The 22,644-nt window shown below is 35.4% G+C and overlaps 1 protein-coding gene across 1 annotated transcript; it reads right to left on the reverse strand.

Moving 5' to 3' along the window:
- Window positions 1–63: 63 nt before the first annotated feature.
- LOC141334150 (uncharacterized) lies at window positions 64–16,922 on the reverse strand. Its single transcript, XM_073839285.1, has 3 exons — window positions 16,782–16,922; window positions 14,947–15,771; window positions 64–1,807 (listed from the first exon to the last, which is right to left on the reverse strand). Exons 1-3 carry the CDS (start codon window positions 16,864–16,866, stop codon window positions 1,206–1,208), a joined length of 1,512 nt encoding a protein of 503 aa, XP_073695386.1. The 5' UTR covers window positions 16,867–16,922; the 3' UTR covers window positions 64–1,205.
- Window positions 16,923–22,644: the final 5,722 nt, after the last annotated feature.

The following is a 22,644-nucleotide window of genomic DNA, read 5'->3' on the forward strand; positions in this document are numbered from 1 at the left end:
TGAACTGTCATAATTTGAAGGAAATGTATGTTCTTCATTATATTATTTGTTCATATGCTTGCCTTTTAACAAATAAATCAACTATATATTTTGCAAAAAAGGTTTATAACAGGCGTAAACAGGGATTGACAACTATTAATCTAGAGGGCAGGGTCGGGTGGGCTTCCTATAAACCATTACTGTTCATTTGATTGGAGAGAATACAGCCCCGCACCCCTTTTGTCAAAAACTGTGACACAGCCTCCATCAAACACAACACCACACCCAGCATTTAGGAAGCTTAAGGGACATCCTGCACCCACCAACCAACCAAAGCCCTGCAGGGTCCCTAGCGCTCACTTGTATGTGGAAAGAAAACTTTTATACTCTGAGGCTTAAATCTGCACAAGAGTCATTCCGAAGCTTCAACTGAAGATCAAAGACTTCAAACATTCTATTTATGTTCATGATTCTGTCATTGTGACATCATACTGCACATTTGAATCTGGCAGTGTGTTCTTCATGAGCAGTAAGTAAAGCAGACGCATTTCACGGTAGTAATTTGTCTCGAACACTGCAAATTGGGTTGGGGGGGGGGGGGGCAGTGCTTAATAAAATTGCTCCAATACTTGAACAGGGAAGACAGACGTATTGGACGATAGAGACCCAACAGAGACAGAATGCACAGACTTTGATTTAAATATATGAGGTAACTGGGGAACACAGGTGCACAGAATGACTAACTAGACTAAAGGAAAGGAAAGCGACCAAAAAAGGGCACACAGAAACAAAAACAGGTCCATATTCCTGGCATATCATCCCCCTTCTGGAAGGTGCACCCTTGCACTGATGGAACAACACAAGGAAGAGAATGATGAACAGAGTCTAAGTTGGAGTCGACGGAGGGAGGAGCCTGTCTCTGTATGTCCTTGTGTCTCCCTCCCTTTCTCAGGGAACAAGGGTTGTAGTTGTAACCCGAAACGGCGATGTTAAAAATGCTAACAATGTCCTTTATTGTGCACTTCCTGTGAGATCTCTTTTCAATTCATGATATACAAATGTGAAGTTCTTACATTGTAGACAGAGCAAACGCATTGTCCATAATCCATATTATTCCTTGCACTTTTATGCATTACCATGTCAACTAGCTATATTGTGTTGACTGAGCTTAAAGTGTACTATGGACAAAACATAATGCTTTAAAATGTGAATTAGAATGCTCCATTCTATATATTTTGTTTGAAACTCTTTCTACACTGAGGGGATCTCTTAGGCTTCTCTTTATTATGAATTTTCATGTGCCTGTCAAGGCTTCCTTTTTGACTGAAACAGTTTCCACACTGTTTGCATGTGTGAGGCCTCTCTCCAGTGTGAACTCTCATGTGAATTTTAAGGCTTCCCTTTTGAGTGAAACTCTTTCCACACTGTTGGCAGATAAAAGGACTCTCCATGGTGTGAATTTTCTGGTGGACTTCAAGGTTACCACTTTGAGCGAAACTCTTTCCACACTGTTTGCATGTGTAAGGCTTCTCTCCAGTGTGAACTCTCATGTGTGTGTTAAGGCTTCCTTTTAGAGTGAAACTTTTTCCACACTGTTGGCAGGTATAAGGCTTCTCTCCAGTGTGAAAACTCAAGTGAATCTTAAGGAATCCTTTACGAGTGAAACTCTTTCCACACTGTTTGCATGTGTAAGGCTTCTCTCCGGTGTGAATTCTCATGTGTGTTTTAAGGCTTCCTTTTAGAGTAAAACTCTTTCCACACTGTTGGCAGGTAAAAGGGTTCTCCGTAGTGTGAATTTTCTGGTGGACTTCAAGGTTTGTAGTTTGAGCTCTTTTTTGTTTAGAAGTCTTTTCAAACTGTAAGGAACAAAAAGATTTTTCTCGAAGATTCTCAAACTGATCTTCAGTTTCATTCAGTACCTCCCTCTCCAATTTCAGCGCTGTTAGGTCTAAGGTGGGAAAAAAAGGAATAAAAGTTAACCCCAGTTTAGACAATTAACAATTAACATCCTGCTCAGCCGGTACCCGAAAGAGTTTAGGCTGGCCATTATACAATTAATAAATAAAAAATCTAGAAAATCTAATGACAGAGTTTAGGATCTATATATATCTATATACAGACTAATCTTAATTTTCCTGTACAATTTTTGTCTCCTAGGGAATAAAATGCAACAAATTTAGAAAGAGACGGTGAAAAAAAGGGGATAAAATCCCCACACAATTCTTTCTGAGGTTTTGTTAAAAGGGCCATTATGTTAGCCAATCAAAAAAACGGGCTGTTAAACTGACCTGTTAGGTCAATGTCAAAGTTTATTTATCTAATTTAAATCACTTTTAAATACAACAAGTGTTTATTAAAGTGCTGTACAAGTATACTAAATTTAAAACAATAAACACATACAGTGGTGTGGAAAAGTGTTGGCCCCCTTCCTGATTTTTTTTTTTTTTTTTTTTTTTGCATGTGTCACACTTTAATGTTTCAGATCATCATCAATCAAACAGACAAATTTAAATATTAATCAAGGATAACCAAATAAACAAAACAGTTTTTGAATGAAGTTTTTTTTTTATTATGAAAGGAAATCCAAACCCACATGGCCCTGTGTGAAAAAGTGTTTGCCCCCTAAATTTAATAACTGTTTGGGCCACCCTTAGCAGGAACAACTGCAATCAAGTGTGTGCGATAACGTGCAATGAGTCTGTTACAGCACTGTGCAGGAATTTTGACTCACTCATCTTGGCAGAATTGTTGTAATTCAGCCACATTGGAGGGTTTTTGAGCATGAACCGCCTTTTTAAGGTCATGCCACAGCATCTCAATAGGATTCAGGTCAGGACTTTGACTAGGCCATTCCAAAGTGTTCATTTTGTTTTTCCTTCAACCATTCAGAGGTGGATTTGCTGCTGTGTTTTGGATCATTGTCCTGCTGCAGAACCCAAGTTTGCTTCAGCTTGAGGTCACGAACAGATGGCCGGACATTGTCCTTCAGGATTTTTTGGTAGACAGCAGAATTCATGGTTCCATTTATCACAGCAAGTCGTCCCGGGGATGTGTGTCCCAAAAGTTTTGTCGTTACCAATAGAGTTCAATGGAACTAACGATGCTTTTGGGAAACGTACCTCATGTCCAGAAGCCGCAAAACAGCCCCAGACCATCACATTACCACCACCATATTTTACTGTTGGTATTATGTTCTTTTTCTGAAATGCTGTGTTCCTTTTAAGCCAGAGGTAATGGGACACGCACCTTCCAAAAACTTCAACTTTTGTCTCGTCATAGTATTTCCCAAAAATCTTGGGGATCATCAAGATGTGTTCTGGCAAAACTGAGAAAAGCCTTTATGTTCTTTTTTTCTCAGCAGCGGTTTTTGTCTTGGAACTCTGCCATTTTGCCCAGTCTCTTTCATGCAGTTGTGCAGGCTCTTGTTGTAGATGTTGTCGTGGGGTCTTTTGTGGTCTCTTGGATGAGTCATCGCTGCGCTCTTGGGGTAGTTTTGGTCGGCCCGCCACACCTGGGAAGGTTCACCACTGTTCCATGTTTTTGCCATTTGTAGATAATTGCTCGCTGGAGTCCCAAAGCTTTAGAAACAGCTTTATAATCTTTTCCAGACTGATAGGTGTAAATTACTTTCATTTTCATTTGTTCCTGAATTTCTTTGGATCTCAAAATGTGTAGCTTTTGAGGACCTTTTGGTCTACTTCACTCAGGCAGGTCCTATTTATGATTTCTTGATTGTGAAGAAGTGTGGCAGTAATCAGGCCTGGGTGTGGCTAGAGAAACTGAACTCAGGTGTGATAAACTACAGTTATGTTTTAACTAGGGCTGGGACACGATTAATCGCGATTAATCGCATCCAAAATAAAAGTTTATGTTAACATACTAAAATTAAAATAAATAAAATATTTATAATTCTATATATAATCTAAATTAGATACAAATATAACTATCCACACATATAAGTATTTTTAAAAGGCTTTACATGTATGTGTGTGTATTTATATATACATAATAAATATACACAGTAAACACACATTTAGTATGTTAACATAAACTTTTATTTTGGATGCGATTAATCGCGATTAATCGTGTCCCAGCCCTAGTTTTAACACTTTTTCACACAGGGACATGTGGGATTGGATTTTGTTTTCCCTTCATTAAGAGAAACCTTCATTTAAAAACTGGATCTTGTGTTTTCTTTGATTAATATTTAAATTTGTTTGATGATATGAAATGTTAAAGTGTGAAAAAAGGGGGACAACACTTTTTCACACCACTGTTAAACAGACAAGTCCAGCACAATCATAAAAACTTAACTCATCTTTACTCTTTGGCTTTTAACACAGTATGAGAGTTTAGACTAGGTCCCCTGGTTTTTAAAGGAACCGTATGTAGGATTGTGGCCAAAACTGGTACTGCAATCACTTTCAAAATACTGTACAACGGTGTATCCCCTCCCGCTCCCCCCTGACTCGAGGTTGCCAGCTAAGCTGCAGGAGTAGGCTGCTTCAAGGAGCTTCCAATGGCAAGTGACGAGTCTTACACAGTAATTGTTTTTTCTTCTGTTATGTTATGTTTATGCTTCACGAGAGATGTTTTGCGAAGTAATTATGTATCGCAGAAATTTACAGATGCGATTAGCCAAATATTTCGTAAAGATGTACTGTAATACCACATTTCAGTCGGAACATAGATTGTTTTCATACCCTGCTCGTGGTGCGATATAAAGCTTTTTATGAATGCATTTAGCACGGCCGACCGCAGAAAATCCACTGTGTACGGAAGCAAAGTTAGCCAAACATAGATGAATCTTACTTGTCCAGGAGAAAATTACCAACGATGGCGTCTATCTTCAAATTCTTCTCCATTTTCAGCCGTCTCCATCTTTCAAAGGCATCTTCTATACAAATCCTGGTTTTATTTCGGACTTTAACACAACGTATTTCGGGTTCATAACGAGGTCTTTTAGGTTTCGTAACGTTATACATGTTTTATCCGACACCTTCGTATAGCCGCAGCTGTAACAGAGCTGGCAACCCGGATCACGAAACTCTACTGACTTCGTGATTGGTAGATAGCTGGAGGGTAGCGCCTCAGACCAAAACACAAAATGACAACAATAACATCAGTTGAGGGCTGCAACTCTCACTTTTAAATGACAATATCCTGGCCGGACCACTGTTGTCAGTGATATAAGTATTTGAAATGAACATGATTTCTTAATGTCTAGTGACATGTCAGGGCCGTTTTATGATTAACTGACATAAATTTCTTACATACGGTTCCTTTAACCTTATGGGAAAAACAATCAAAAGTAAATGCTCAGTGGATCTAAGTGCTCTTGTTGGAGTGTATAGCTGCATTAAGTCAGAATATTCAAGTCCATTTAAACACTAAAACCAAAATCAATTAAAATCGAGTTTAAAATGAACAGGAAGCCAATGGAAAGGTGCCAGAATTGCTGTAATATGTTCTTGTTTCCTGTCAACATACGAGCTGCAGCATTCTATACCAACTGCAAATGTGTGAGAAAGCTGGTTAATATCTAATAATAATAATATGTGTTACTCTTTCAAAGTCACTAAAAGATAGAAATGACTTCACTTTGGATAACTGCCTCAACTGAAAACAACTAGCTGAAATTACTGAATTAACCTGTTTATCTAGTTTTCACTCCATAATAACACCCACATTTATTACATTGGGCTTCACATATAATCTTAAAACACAAAGATCCAACTGAGAAGAGTCATGAGCACCCCTGGATCCAAATACCACAACTTTTCTTTTCTTCATTAAACTTAAAAAAGAATTTTTCAGGGCCAACCAGGTTTATTGTCTTCAAGACAGTCCAACAATGGTGCTACGGACTTTTCACCTTTCTTTTTCAAAGGCATATAAAGCTGAGAATCATCTGCAATTAAATTAAACGAGTTGGGGGTCACGTGACGCTTTAAGAGTGGCAAGACGTTTCTGACCGAGCTCCTCGCCACATAGCTGAAATTCACTCTTTCACCGTCTTTGGGAATGTCCTTTGATTGCTGATTTTTGGAATGGTGTTTGCGACAAACTATCTGTAATATATAAAGAGACGGTTACAGCCTCCCATTAATTTGCTTACCAGGTGTCTTGCCCTCCACTTTTTTTTAAATATTCAGATGTCTTTAAACCTTTGCTGATGTTGGGGAGGAAATTATGAATAAATGGGTTGGGGCAGAACCCCCTCTTATCAAGGACTGGATAATCTTGAATAAAGAAACCATACTTATGGAAAAGATTGTACACATATTAAAAGGTAAATTTAAATCATTTGAGAAGCTGTGGGAAAGTCCTCTGAACTGCCTTGGTATTGATTATAAGTCCACTATGTATCCTTAGCTGTCCTACATGCTGGTATTGTAATAATGTGGACCACACTGTGGTTGTTTTTGTTGTTGGTTTATTTTTTGTGCTTTTCATTGCTTTTCCCTTTTTTTTCTCCTTTTTTCCCTTTAAATAATTTACACTGTTTACCCATAAATGTGTATGCAAATTATTCTGAAAAAAAAAAAAAAAATTTAAAAAATAAAATAAAAATGAAAGAAACGAGTTGCCATATTTCCTACAGCTGGACCCTAATTTATAGAGAACAAAATAGGCCCAATAATGGAAGCTCGAGGAACTCCACACGAGAAGGACGCTGAAGAGGTCAACATTCCTACGCAGTACCCTTAATACCAATGCAATTTTCTAATTGAGAAATCAAGATATTATGGTCTACAGCAATGGTTCTCAACCTTTTTTGGGCCAGCGCCCCTGTCCATTATCCAGGTCCCTTACCGTCCCCATTAAATAAAGCACAGTCTAATTGTTCTCATTGAAGATTAAAGTTGATTATTATTATTATTATTATTATTATTATTTTGTGTTCATAATAAGGGCTCTTATTATATTTATAATAATTCAAATGTATGCGATCATTAGGATTTTTAGGAAATTAATTTAAGAATGCATTGAATTTATCAAAAAAGACAGTGTTAAAATAATTTACTGTAAAAAATTACTTCATAGGTGTAATAACATTTACTAACAGAGTTTTTAAGCAAGTTGGTGAATTTCATAGCTAAGCTTCAGTGTTTGTTGAGATGCTGATACTGACACCCAAATTTAAATAAAAATTCCTGTTAAACTTTACATAAGAGATTTTAGTTTGTTCTTTCATTCCTGGAACTCTTGAACACCCTTTTGTACTGCTGTGATATGTCAGGATATTTTCTATTAGCTTTAAGTGAAAAATTGTATTTACCCCCATTTTTGAGATTATATTGAATTCCCGTTTTTCTGACATAGTGTACACTGTTATTTTGGTGGGTAATACCACATTTAGACATGCAAATGGATGAAATGTAAACTCAACTATATTTCACAAATTTTGAGAATATTTCAAAGTTTGCTTACAAATACCTCAAAGAAAACTAACTACAATGCTAAAAGTTGGGACATTTTGTAAAATGAAAATTTTATAAATATAAACATTTTTTCAAGTCTGCAATGCACTCCAAAACAATTGGGACAGATACAAAATAAAAGTGAAAAGGTTGTAGAATAACTAAGTAAACTGTTTTGAAACACAGGAGGCAGGTGAATTGTAAAAGGTGAGGGTATCATCGTTGGGAATAAAAGGAGCTGCTCAGTCTTTGCAAGCAAAGCTGGATCATGGCTCAAAATTTGTTTATATTGTGTTTGTATTTGTATTTAATTGTCCGTCAACATTTGTTCTTCATGCTATCAAGTGCTACAAATCTACTTTAAAGACACAATGAACAGCAGCATGATTTGCTAAAGCAGCACTCTGTGGGCTTTCAATCATACGTACGCTGCTGGTGTGAATGCAGTCAGTTTCACTGCAAAAATGAGGTAACTTGATGTCATTTGACCGTTTACTCACATTTAATCTTTTTTTATACCGAAAGTAGAATTTGGCTTGTCAGAAGTACTTGCTTAGTTTCAATGTTTCTTTAAAATAGTGGGGTACAGTTAAATGAATGCCAAAGCGCAGCATTTTGTTCGAAAGCCCCTCCATCACCTCACGTTTGAGAACCACTGGTTTATAGCGTTCACATGATAAAATACAGTCCCTTCTTTATAAGTTCTGCTCCATTCTGATGCCTCCTGAACAGTGGTCATCAATTCACTTGATTATATTGATATTATTTTCTTTTTTCCTCTCTTAATTTATTTTATATATTTTGTTCTACTTTATACACGATATAGAAGTGTACAACTTATACATTAAAATCGTATACCTCACATTATTACATCTAAATTTAACCTGAATGTTTGTTTTGCCTTATTTTTTTTCTTGACTTTTATATTTACAGCACTGTTTTCTCCTATTTCTTACTATTTTTCTCTATGTTCTAAAAAGAACAAAAAATTAAATTCAGTAAATTAAATGATCTTACTAGAAGAATTGCATTTTAACAACAAATGGCCAGTGTGAAAGCAGGATATTCTCAGCTGCACTTGAAGGCAGCATTAGTTTGTGATCTCAACATTTCTGTCAAATGTCAAAACATTTCTACACCTGTGTGGCATTATTCATAAATATCATTCATTTCAGCTTTGAGAATAAAAACCAACCTGTTTGTTCCTCGGCATCTTCATGTTTGACTTCGAAAGTTTCTTCAATGTTTATGTCTTCGTTCTCCTTTTTAATGAATGCCATCTTTGTTTGTTCCTCAGTATCTTCATGTTTGATGAATGTTTCTTCAATCTTCATGTCTTCACTCTCCTCTTTAATAAACACCATCTCTATTATAGAGTGTCACGTGGATCTCTGTCGATTCTCCAGTTGTTTTTCTGTGTGTTTGTACACTTTGTCCTGTTTAAGATGAGAATAATTAATAGAAAGAACAATCGAAGCAAACTAAATCTCTGGGTGCGTCTCAATCACCTCATTGTTCAGTAGTCAGTGCACTAGTAAGACATTCAGAGAGTTAACAGACTTATAAATAAAATGTATAAAATATAAAATTACACAGAAGGTAATATTTAGGTAGGCTATTTTTGTTTATCTTTGGTATTCAATTATTTGTTTATAACAAACGAGTGAAAGCACAACCCAGGATGATTTCATGGAAGTATAAATTATACTTCCATGAAATCATCCTCGGTTGTGATTTCACTCGTTTGTTGTTGTCGTTTGTAGTCCGCGTGCCGCTGAATCGAATCACTGAATCATTTCACAAATGATTTGATTCAAATCGGATTCTGTGAATCGGTCACTTCTTATCATCACACGATTGATTCATGAAATAGACGTACCTTCTCTGTTATTAAAGGATAACGTTTTAAGACTACTTTATTTAACACTAAATAAAGCATTACAACTTTATATTTAACAATACGTTCATTTATTTTACATAGCATGTAAATGCTTTAATTTGCATTGATTTAAAAACTTTAAAACCCACAAACCTTCACGTGAATCACAACAGATGAGGAGCGCAGCGCAGCTTTATGACGTCACACCAGACCAAAATAAAAGTCCCATTGGTGCACTGCTCTCTAGAATCACAAACACATAGGCTGCGTTCGAAACCGCATACTCAATGAGTAGGTACTTAATTTCAATAAGTACTTACTTAACGAGCGCTAAAAGAGTACGTACTCTACAGCCAAATCTCATTGAGTATGGATGTGATCTGCACGTCTTCCGCCATGTTGACGTTATCATGTGACCAACGACGTTATAACAAGTGCAACAACTTAACATATAGCGACAGGTTAAATTAATCTTTCTATAAATATCTTGATATTGATGAAATTTGTTCATTTTGTGGTCATGTTTAAGAAACAGCTGTTCTTTTATTGTGATTGTAGTAGATACGTTTTGGGTTCATTTAGGTTTTTGTATTTTTTAATTCTTAAAGAAATAATTTTTGTCAGGAAAACCCAAATTCTTAATTTTTTGAATAAGTTATTTCTTTTGTTTTGTATTCAAAATTGTTTATCCATACGCAAAGCTAACTTAAATTCTTGTTAAATTTCTCTTTTCATCCCTGAGGCTTATCAATAACAAAAACAAATCCAATTTTTGATAAACGATGATGTGAATATTTTGATTATTCAGAGATATTTAATCATATTTCCCTGTGTATATAATTGCATACTATGATGTAAGCAAGCCTAATAGTTATGTTTTTAGTTTTTCTCATTATGATTGTTCATTGTTAAAGATAAATTCCATCTTACCCTGAGCCTGTAATTGTAAGTTAGTTAGTATTAGTAATAAAATGAAAATAAGCACAACAGGTGCTCAAACACCTCATAGCATCAGTAACACAACAACCCTACCTAGTACATCTTCCTCCATGTTTGCAATATCTGCACAAAAGAGACGTGGATCAGCTGCTTGAAGATCTTGTGTTTGGAGGTGTTTTTTGAGGATTTTACACTCAAAAAATGTAAGTATTACTGCTTAGAAATTAAGATTACCTCAGAATGCACTGATCAATAATAATGATAAATGCTGACCTATAATTAATTATATTTTTTAGTAAAACAAGCATGTTTTTTTTTAAATCAAGTAATTAATTAATGCATATGTTAATGAAACTTATATTTTATTTACTGATAACAACATGGATATATGAGTAAAATAATAAAATAACCATGAACATAAATAAAGACACAATGAACAAAGCTTTATTCAGACATATATTTTAGTCTTTCTCTAGATGCTCTCGCTGGCTCTTTGTTCTCTGAGGATGAAGAGACCACAGCAACATCTGGTCCAGATGAGACAAAGAGCAGGTGGAGTGGTGGAGGGTCTCATCGATGGCACTTGACCATTTCCAGGATGCTGCTGTGGATTTCTCTTTTCTCGATGCACACACCAGTCTGCCGCAGACATTTCAGATCATACAAAGATGCACAAATACAATACAAAAGTTGTCATTTTAACAGCACAATTTCATTAGATCTCTGTATTAGAAGTAACACAATTACCAAACTTTATATTAAGTTACAGATTTAACTTTTTTTCCCCACAAATGCTGCTGTCACCTTTCCTTTCAGGTCCTGCTCCACCGCAAAATATCTGCAACAAAGGCACAGAAATCTAGAATCAGAAAAGTGCTTAAAGTTTTTTTTATTATTAAAAAAACTGCAACTTAAGGTTTAAATAGATGTCTGTAGTGTACTCACTCAAAGCCTTTGATGGCAGCACTGCTTCATCAATCACTCTTCACCAGACAAGCATCTCATCTGTCCCTGTAACATCCAGCCAAGATTCAGTTCCCTCTGATTCATGTACTCAATACTACATTTATGTGCTAGCTGTTGTGTTAATTGGCTTTTTATCCAATACAAATGCTCCTGAATTTATCAACAGTACTATTAGACAAATGAAATAGATAACTCATGTTTAGTTACTATATGTACATGTGTTTATTTACATTACATTAATCTAAAGCAGTGTTGACAACAGAGAATTCGACATAAACTCACATAACGTCCATCACTCGTTTAGATGTCTGTTTGGTGTTGTGCTGTGCTCATTTAATTCTCTCAGAACATGTTCCTGTCAGTTGTTAAACATTTAGCAATCATCTTTAAGATGCTACGGTCGCTATACGTAATAAAACGTGTTTTACAGCGAAATCACAAATATACTTTAACGTTACACGTATTGACACCTAATGCAAATCATCAGTTTACGATACAGTAGCTCAACAAATACGATTATAAGACAGGGAACCGTGTTTTGGTTTGTAATACTCACATTTGTAAACACTCTCGTTGCGGTTCTCAATCACGTTCGATGATGACGTTTTAGCCTCCTGTGGCCTCCTGGGATTGAAAAGTGTGCATCAGATGAACACTTCAGAATCTGGGCTGAAGCAGTAGGACATCCGAGGATTTCTCGCCTACTCTTTTATGAATACTGAGGTTTCGAACGTACTTCTTTCTTTTTTCCTACTATATAGTAGGTAAGTAGGCATATTCGAACGCACTTTAAGTAGACGTACGCCCGAATCTCGCGAGAATTAATGCACTCGCCTACTAATTCTCGCCTACTCTTGTATGAATACTGAACATTCAAACATACTTTTTTGCTCGCCTACTGCTTTTTGCCTACTATATAGTATGGAAGTATGCGGTTTTGAACGCAGCCAATGTAAAATTAACCTGAATGATCGTTGGACCAATAGATTAGTCAATGGCGATATTTAATTCTGCTTCAGTAACAACTGGCAGCTGATGTAAATAATTGTAATCATAATTAGTCATAAATTAATTATTAATATACATTTCCCTCTTAAGCTAATTCACAACAACAACTATTTGTGAGGAAGTTTAGTTCAACACTTTTCATCATTCCTTGGATTCCATTAGGAATTGTCTCATAGGACGAGACAAATGTCTTGTAGGATAATTTCTACATGATTTTAATAGGATTCGATTTTAACTTGAATCTTTTAAAAATGTTTTAGAATACAACTTTTTTTATTGTATCTATTACTAACAAATAGTTGTTGCAGTTTACTTAAACTCACCTCGATGTACTTTGTTCATTGTTACATAACCTACATTAATGCACTACCCTGGAAACCAGAGTAGAGTTTAGATTCTAGAGTTTAGAGTTCAGAGGAAAGTCGGAGATATGGAAACATTTTCAACAAGTCGTGGGCAGTGACAACATATGTGTCGGCTTTGTGAAGTGCATTAAGTGCTACGTTTTATAATAGGCTTTAAAATATTTATTTTGTTTAAAAATATTCTAAAACTTATATGTATTAAATATGCCATCCAAAGTTAATTACTTCTTCATTTTTTGTGTTTATTATTGTTCAGGTTTTTTTAGGCAATTTTTTTCATTCGGATCTATTTGCGATCCATTCTGAATAAACAAACAATGCAGTTTACATGCTTCGTCCTTGTTGCATTTTTCAATAAGATATATCTAAACTAATTTCTGTAGTTCAAACAACTTAGAATTGTAGTTGAGAACTTCCGTTATAACGGCTCACGTATTAAAAAATAGTCGGGTTTAAATCGGCTCGGGCTCATAATTACAGTTAATGTGTCGGACCGGGTCGGGCTCGGACACAAGGTGCACGGGCTCGGGTAGGATCGGGTTTAATTTTTTGGGCCCGATCTAAGCTCTAATCCAGAGTATTTTAGCTCTAGTACAAGTATTTTAACTCTTTCCCTGCCAGCATTTTCGACAGTACCCTGTTTTATTACATATTTGATGGGTTGTTGAGAATTGTACATCCTAAAAGTGAGGTGCCCATGCCACAGAAGCATCCCCTCATCAATGCAAATTGATGCATTGTTGCAATGTTTTGTTTGGACTTGAACACCTGACAACTGGACAATGTTTTGTTTATTCATGTATTTACTGATTCAGGAATGTCATAGGAAATTCAGTATGTCAGAACTGCCTAGAAACCTTGTTATTTAACACAGATATTGCTAATACATTTTAGATAATTGAATACATTGATGAAAAACTAGTAGTAGCTAAGTTTGATAAATTTTACCTTCCCATATCAAGATTTTGGAAAATGCAGCAGTAAACCAAACAAAGTCATGACTGAAATGCATGGATGTCTGTTGTTGCTTTAGTAGTCGTCGGGTCCACTGCTGCTCTGAGCTCTGGATCAGCTGCTGTCCGTGGTGCTGAAGCTCCACAGCTTCACAAATCAAGAATTAAGTCAGGGCTCGTATTCACAAAACATCTAAAGGCTTAAAGTAGCTAAAAACTTGCCGATTTAGGAGAAAATCTTAAAAATAACGGCCATGTCAATCCTAAATTTAGGACTCTTAAATGTTTGCTCTAAGAGTATTTTACAAAGCATTTTAGCGTTAAACCTAGCTCCTAAATCTGAGAAACGTTAGGAGTAGTGAAGAGGACTGCTAAGTCACTAAGACCAAATAGCAAACTAGGCCTAACCTCTCTTATGAAAAAAAAAAAAAAACAATCATCACAGAAATTCTAATAGTTAGCCGATGCTTACAACCGGTTGTCAATGAGGGTGAATCGGCATCGGAGTAGACATGTAAATAAATCACTGTTTTACACCATTTACGAGGCACAAAGTAGCTCAACACTTCATTGGTAGACTTCCAAGGGCCCTGACATTTAAAACGAGACATTGAGAACTCAGAAAAAGCGCCGGTAGTTTATTTACAAGAAGATTTATACAGACAGTAACTGCATATATATTGAATACATTCTTTAATGTATAATTAACAAGCAAATGATTGAAGGCCAACTGCTGAATATTGTTTATTGTAGCAAATGAATTAGAAAGGAAACAAATATCTACTGTTACATACAGGCTACTGGAGGCACAACTAAGAGTGAACTGTGGAGATAAATAAAAATAAAAACTTGTATAATATTTCCATGCCTCTCCTGATAAAGTCCATTAATGTAAACAGATATTACAACATTAAATTGAGATCAACTAAACAAAAAGCTAAAATACACTTAAAATCAATTCGAACAAGTCATTTTGTTCAGTTGATGTCAATTCATTTATAATCTTCCAGTTGCTTTGCTTTTCCCAGCAAGGTGAAAGTTTGTCTAATATTTTGATTCAGAGAATTGAGTAATTGTCTCTACATAGTCAAAATTTGAGGGAATCTACTGTAATCACTCAATATTTGAAACTACAGTAAAGCAGATGGTCAGGTATGGCCTCAGAACTACAAAAACCTAAAAAAAATAAAAAAGCTCATGGAATAGCATAAAACTGAAGGTTGCATGAAGGTGATCAGATGCAGCCCACATTCAGCTCCGGTGTGAACAGCCTTGATTTCACACAGCTTTTTTCTCGTTACACTCTCGTTCTTTCAAAATAAAAATGATAGGTGATTGTAGAAATCACTCTTTCTAAACCTCTTCTTGCATTGAAGAAAACGGCAGTTTCTTCCTAGAATGGGTTTGCAAATGACGTTTCATGTTGCTTTGACATGTGAAACTCTTCTCACACTGAAGACACTTGTATGGTTTCTCTCCAGTGTGAACTGTCATGTGAGTCTTAAGGTTTACTTTATGCTTGAAACTCTTTCCACATTGAGAGCAGGTGAAAGGTTTCTCTCCAGTGTGAATGCTCATGTGAATGTTAAGACTTGCTTTATATGTGAAACTTTTTCCACACTGAGGGCAGGTAAAAGGTTTCTCTCCAGTGTGAATTTTCATGTGGGCATCAAGTGTACCTTTCAGTGTAAAACTCTTTCCGCACTGAGGACATATGAACGGATTCTTTTCGGTGTGAATTTTCATGTGAGTCTTAAGTACTCCTTTTTGTGAGAAACTCTTCCCACACAGTTTGCAGGAGTAAGGTTTCTCTCCGGTGTGAATTCTCATGTGGATATTAAGGTATTGTTTCCGTGTAAAACTATTCCCACACAGTTTGCAGATGAAAGGCCTCTCTCCAGTGTGAGTTCTCATGTGGACAGTAAGGTTATGTTTATGCGTAAAGCTCTTTCCACACTGTTGGCATATTAACGGATTCTTTTCATTGTGAATTTTCTTAAGATGTGACTTAAGATCTCCATTTCGTGAGAAACTCTTTCCACACTGTTGGCAGCTGTAAGGTCTCTCTCCAGTATGAATTCTCATGTTAGAAATAAGGTTTGTACTTTGTGTTTTTTTATTTATTTCTGGTGAGGAAGTATTTTTATTCTGTGAGCAACTAATTGATTTTTCTTCAGTTTTGAAATCATGTTTCTCATTTTGATCTTTCTCTTCTGTTTCATTGAGTTCTTGACTCTCCTCTTTCAGTGCCATCAGGTCTGAGGTGAAATAAGAGAAATGTAAGTTAACAGCAGTTTAATGCCACAAAGCAACAGACATCCAAACATTTAGACTAGTGCTGGCAATCAATTAAAAACTATTTGGCAATAAACAATTTCACATTAAATCTCCAAATTAAAAAATGTAAATGGAATGTAAAACAACATAAAGATTGTAGATTTAAAATATGGGGCTTATTGGCATCTTCCCCCCAAGTAGCCTCTTGTTACTGAAGACCAGTCTCATCGATACAAATACTGCTACTGATCTGTCTCTATTAAATGCATTTCCTTCCAATTTTAGCCATTAATTATAGCTATAATTAAAAACAATTATTTGTAACATATTTATTGTTATGCTTTTATCATAACTGCCATATAATTATTAAAAACCTTAGCTCCTTTAAAAAAAAACACACGATCTGTCATATTTATCTTCACGCTAGAGAATTTAAAAGCAGCTTTTAAGTAAATCTTCTAATTAAACCCACAGAAGTTACAATGAGTGATTTCCGGTTTCTATTTTATTGTTTGGCTAAAGAGTTGGAGAGTAACAAAGTACATGTTACATCATTTCATATTTAAAATACAAAATGAGTAACTATTATGGAACATGTTACCTGTTTCTGATGCAGAACAGTTATTTCATGCATTCATCTAGACTGGACTATTGTAACACACTACTTGATGGCTGTCCTGCATCTTCAATTAACAAGCTGGTGTTTCTGAAACATGACTATTTATTGCTTGTTGTAATGAACATTCAGTGCTATTTACATTTTATATCACACTTTTGATGATAGCAGAAAAAAATCACTTACAGTTAAAAAAAATGTCAAGTTAAAAACTGAAGTGTCATTGTTTGCTTCAAGCAAAATAAAGTGTTTTATCAGATACCGCTTTCATTGTTTTCTAATCAAAAGTAGATACTGTGTTTAATGTTACACATTTTTTTTTCTCTTTTAATAAGGATCAAATGAGTCAGTCCAGCTTTGAGAATAAAAACCAACCTGTTTGTTCCTCAGTATCTTCTTGTTTGACTCTGAATGTTTCTTCAATCTTCATTTCTTCACTCTCCTCTTTAATAAACGCCATCTTTATAATAGTGTGTCACATGGATCTCTGTTGATTCTCCAGGAGTTTTTCTGTGTTTGAACACTTTGTCCTGTTTAAGATGAGAATAATTATTAGAGAGAAAAATCGATGCAAACTAAATCTCTATCTGCTTGTCAGTCAGCTCCTAGTTCACTAGTCAGTGCACTAGTAAGACATTCAGAGAGTTAATAGACATTTATAAAATATATACAAATTACACCAAAGGTTCAAATTTTTATTACAATGTTAAGCTATCTTGATTTATATTTGCTATTTAATTTTTTGTTCATATCTAATATATTACACTACTATGAAATCATTCTCGGTTGTGATTCACTCGTTTGTGTTTGTTGTTGTCGTTTGTAGTCCGCGTGCCGCTGAATCGAATCACTGAATCATTTCACAAATTATTTGATTCAAATGATTCGGATTCTCAGTTTCTCTCATCTCTTCTTATCATCACACGATTGATTCATGATATAGGCTGTGTCCAAATTCAGGGTCTGCATCCTCCTTAGGATCCTTCCTACCAGGTTGAAGGAGGAGGGGTCCTCCGAAGACCGCAAAACCTGGAAGTAGGTGGCAGTGAATTTGGACAGCCTACACTTCTTTCAGTTCCCTCCCTTCCCCGTTGCTCATATCCTGTCGCCTAGCAACCGTGACAGCGCTAAGCAAGAAGTAAGGTTATCTGTACTGCACAAAACAAAATAACTACTCTTTCATCCCTAAAAGCGTTAAAAACACCTTCAATCACCAACAAGAAATTAGCTGTGTGTAAGGGGATATTCACACAGGCAGTAAGAAAGAAGCTAGTTTATGAAAGTGCTGTTTTTTATCATATATACATACAAATGTAAAAAAAAAAAAGCTTAACGCTAAAACCAAAGGCCAAACTAGACAACCGCTGTAAAAACATATTTTTTGAAACGGCAGTTTTTTTTAAACTTCCATCATTACTACCGCTTGCTTCGTCCGCCATTATATGAAAATACTGGAAGCGCTCTGCCGAAAGGAATTGTGGGATAAGTAGGACGGGAAAGGATCCACCAGACCCATCCTTCAAATTCGGGGAAAAGGAGGACGTATTTGTCGGCCGCATTTGAAGGATCCTATGAATTTGGACAGCCTTCGTCGCTGCGCTGTGACGTAACATCCTTCAAATGAGTCCTCCGAAGGATGTAGACCCTGAATTTGGACACAGCCATAGAGAGCGAAATGAGACGCACTTCTCTGTTACTAAAGGCTAACGCTACGGATCTAAATCACTAAATAAAGCATTGCAAAGTTACATTTAACAATATTGCATTTATTTTACATAGCTTGAAAAAAAAGCTTTAATTGATGTAACAGTTTGCATTATATAAAAACACAAAACTACAAACCTTTTTAGATGAATTACAACAGATGAGGAGCACTGCGCGTCTGAAATACGTCACATCACGAGAGCAAAATAAAAGTCCCATTGGTGCACTTCTCTCTAGAATCACAAACACATCATAGAAATGTTGTATATATAATAGAATTTCGTACCCATATGATGATGCTTTCCCAAAGTTATTAACAAAATAAATCTAGGAATACTTTTGTCTATTTTATTTTTTTTTCATTTAATGTACATTTAAAACACTATACTTTCCGTTTTTAAACATTTACATTAAATTCACATAAAACTAGTTAATGCTGCTGTAACTGTTACAAAGAGGGTGTGATGGCAAATTTGATCTATCACTCTTTTGAAGATTGTAATCAATCTCTTGCTTTTTTGTTTGTTTTTGTATTTATTTCTCTTTTGGAAAGTCATTGAAACACTGTCAGGGATTTTATCTTTATTTTGCTATTGAGGCAAATGAGGACAAAAAAAAAAACATATTTGTGGCAGTTTCCATTTACCACTAAAGAAGTTTACAAAACTATAACTATTTAATTTTTGGAGAACCCCATAAATGTAAAAAAGGATCTATATACAAAGTCACATTATAAAAAAAGTTCATGTAAATTTCTGCATACATTTTGAATAAAGAAAGACAGACAACAGAGACGCATGTGTGAAAAGCCAAGTGGTATTCATCAAATTTATTTTCATATAAAAACAGCTGAAATTATATCATGTTTATAAGCAACACAGTGAGTGTGATAACTCGATATCAGCCTTTTATCTCGTTTGAGATGCGTCCAGCGTCACTGACACAATGAGCCTCATCCACACAGAACACACCACATTCACTCAGACGCTCTATCCTGGGTTTATGCATTTATTTGATCTTCAGTGAAACTGTGTTGATGAATCAGAATAGATTCTAGATATTGCTGTGTATTTCTCTGTATGTCTGCACTGCAGTAGTATTTATGTTAGCTTTGTCTGTACTTTATTCTGCACTGGAAACTGTTGCTAAAACAAATTCCTTACTTGGCAATGAAGCTCTTTCTGATCTTTGAAAAAAAAAAAGATTCGACCTATAATAGTTTGAGCTGCATGATAAATGAGTGTTAATGATTTGTTATGGCCTTATTTTTAGTTTTGTATATTGAAGATCTATTTTCTTTTCTAAGCTGACACTTACTATTACTATTTAAGATAATAGGTGAAATATGTTTTTGTCAAAATTCATTGATTGGATATGAAAGTGTAGGGTTTGCTAAAAAGAAATCTCAGTCATTTTCTACCGTTTCCATTTATTATTAGTTGCTAATTTCTGAACGATCAGCAAAAGATTGCCTTACACTGGCATTTTGAATGAATGCTGACATCTCTGTTTTTCAGATTGTCTCTGTTTCTGTGTTTTGTTTTTTTTTTGGTTCGGTTTTTGTAGTTAGAAAAGCACTCTTTTAATTGTAAGTATCAGTTTGATCAGTCCCAGACTGTTTTTTTTAACTGGTCCTGCTTCCTGATCAGATTCATCTAACATGCATCTTCTTGATCCCTCAGTTCATTTGGATACTTCTCATCTTCTATCAACAGTTCCTTTTCTGATGTGTCAAGCTGTAAAGTCTTGTTGAATAATTAATAGATGTTTAGAAATATCCACAATAAATGTAAAATCTTTTAAAATCTAGTTTATTAAACAAATTGATGACTTAAAAAAGTACTTAAATAAAACGCAATATGTCTTCAGTACAACAAACTTTAGGTATGGAGCGGGTTAACAACTAAGCTCCTCTGTGTTCACATCAGTGAGGATCTCACATGGTCCGCTCACACAGATTCAGTGCTGAAGAAGACACACCATCGCCTCTTCTTGAGACGGCTGAGGAAGTTTAGATTGAGCTCCAGCATCCTCAGATCATTCTACACCTGCACTGTGGAGAGCATCCTGACTGTTTGGAAACAGCACCGCTGTCAACCGCAAAGGCTCTGCAAAGGCTCTGCAATCTGCCCGCCACTTTGTTGGAGGTGATCTTCCCTCCCTTCAGGACATCTACATCAGGCGGTATATAAGGAAAGCCAGGAGGATCATCAGTGACTCCAGCCACCCGTCCCACAGACTGCTCTCTCTGCTGCGCTCAGGAAGATGCCTCTGTAGCATCCGATCCTACACTAGTCGACTGAGGGATAGCTTTACCCCACGGCTACCAGGCTAATGAACAATCAGAACTAATACACCTAGCAGCATACTCCCATCATGCACTGCACCTCATCACTGGACTCTATGCACACATAATACATCTGTTACACTGTAAACCATCCAATACACATCCTGGTCTTTTGTACTGTCGACAATCTTCCTAAGTGGAATCTGAGAGTGTTACACACAGGTGAGTGGGCCATTCAAACCACCTGTGGCATCACACTCTTCTCTATTTGTACATTCATAAAATACGAATAATAAATGTTTAGAAATGCACTGAAATCTTTGCACTATGCGCTACCCTCTACAATCTCTCTCTGCACATTTCTTGACAAAACAGCTCAACTTGCACTTGTATTGTTAACTGTAAATATGTCTAATCGTACACTGTATGTAAATATGTATCTATACACTCTGTATAAACCTGTAGGTTTGTTACTGTCTATATGTTAAATGTCTCTGCTCTGTCTGGAGCTCGCTCCCAAGAATTTCACTCACCAAGGCAAAGGTGCTGGGGTGATTTGACAATAAACGTGATTTGATTTGATAAAGAACACAGAAATTCATGGTCTGCTGTATACGTGAGACCAAGGGTGTGATTCTTTATATGTTTATAAACTTTAGACACTTTATACATATTTTCAGCTGTAACACTTGACTATAAGCAGTGAACCAAATGTGTCTTTGTCACATTGGAGTGTTTCTTGAATAATCCTTTATACTGCAAAACAATAAGTGCATTTCTCTGAACTAATGCTACTCATTACTGCATGCTGGAGATTGTGTACAATTCACAAACAACAGAAGAAATGGTCAATGGTCATTTATAGGATTTGAATTGTGACACGTATTCAGCAAGAAATATTGGGTTTCACAAAGAAAAGCTTTTTGGACTTTTTCAGGTTTTGGAGCCAGCTGGAGATGAAAATGAACTGCAACATGACAATGTGAATTTCTGTTTTAAATTTTAAAACAGTTTTAAGCTACTGAATGCAATCCATTACAGGGGCGTAGATTTAGGGTGGACGGAGGGGATGTGTCCCCACCAATATCCTCCGACCATTAAAATGTCCCCACCAATAATTTAATCCATATATATAAAAAAAAAAAAAAAATTTAAATCGCGCTATCAACATCAGTGATGCGCAGGATGATCCAAAATAAGCGGGTGCCCACGGTTGCGAGTCATCCAAAAATATTTTGAAATACTTTGAAACAAAGATGCCAATTAAACCATTGTACTTTATATAGTACTAGACAATTTTCTATGAAATACATAGGCCTACACTTTATTGGCTGAATAATATTTACCTTTTGAATGTTGAGTGTTATTAACTGTTGAATAAATGCTGACGCGGCACAAAATGCCTGATTTCCCAACACGTTGAACTGAGCAACGCCATTGTACAATTTTATTAGGCTGCTTTTAAACGCATATAGCTCAGTAATGTCAGTTTTATGTATTTTCTGAGAGGGTTGGGATTTTTGTTGGAAAAGTCAGGGATTAGACTGGATAAACACATGCAGCATCTTAATTGTTAAGAAAATGGTATTCCTAATAAACATTTCACTATGTCTTTTCAAATGCCTAGGTCTGTTTTATTTCCTTAATTATAAAATGTAGCACTATTTTTTACGTTTATTCAAGCAATTATATATAAATTATCTTATGTATATGCTTGTTTAAAACCAGGGATTAAAAACAAATTCCAAGTAAAAACTGTATTTTTTCTTTATATTTCAAGAGAGCGAAATAAAAAAAAAAAAATACTTAATAAATTCAAGCCACTGTAATTTCCTTATTCATTTGATACAACTATTATACAATTAATATATATAAAATAATATTATTTTGTCATATTCCTGATTCCTGAATTTATATATGAAAACTTTGTTTTGAAGTGCATTCGTTATGTTTGTTGTATAAGAAAATTCGTTAACCTAGCCTATTAAGTTGATTTAATATTCTTGATTATTTTTAGAAGAAGTTAAAAGTTAAGAAAAAAGGAATTAGCTTTAGTCTCTAATATTTCGGGCAAAAGGCTAATCTTTTTCTTAACTTTTATTACACTGTAGATCGAAATAAAATAATTCTTGATCATATTTAACATCGGAGAATCACTGACATACTTCGAAAACAAAACTATTTAAATCTGTATAAAGGATAGACAAAATAAATCACAAAGAACAATCTGTATTTTTCTTGTAATCA

The sequence above is a fragment of the Garra rufa genome, chromosome 4 (assembly GCF_049309525.1).
Source record: "Garra rufa chromosome 4, GarRuf1.0, whole genome shotgun sequence".
In the NCBI taxonomy this organism is placed as follows: domain Eukaryota; kingdom Metazoa; phylum Chordata; class Actinopteri; order Cypriniformes; family Cyprinidae; genus Garra; species Garra rufa.

What these genes read in the sequence shown, in the direction of transcription:
- LOC141334150 (XM_073839285.1), bottom strand. Translation starts at nt 16,866, where the DNA reads ATGGCGTTTATTAAAGAGGAGAGTGAAGAAATGAAGATTGAAGAAACA. An exon ending in AGATACTGAGGAACAAACAG is followed by an intron (nt 15,772 to 16,781) that starts GTTGGTTTTTAT and finishes ATTTCACCTCAG; the next exon opens with ACCTGATGGCACTGAAAGAG. An exon ending in GTGTGAGAAGAGTTTCACAT is followed by an intron (nt 1,808 to 14,946) that starts GTCAAAGCAACA and finishes AACAAAAAAGAG; the next exon opens with CTCAAACTACAAACCTTGAA.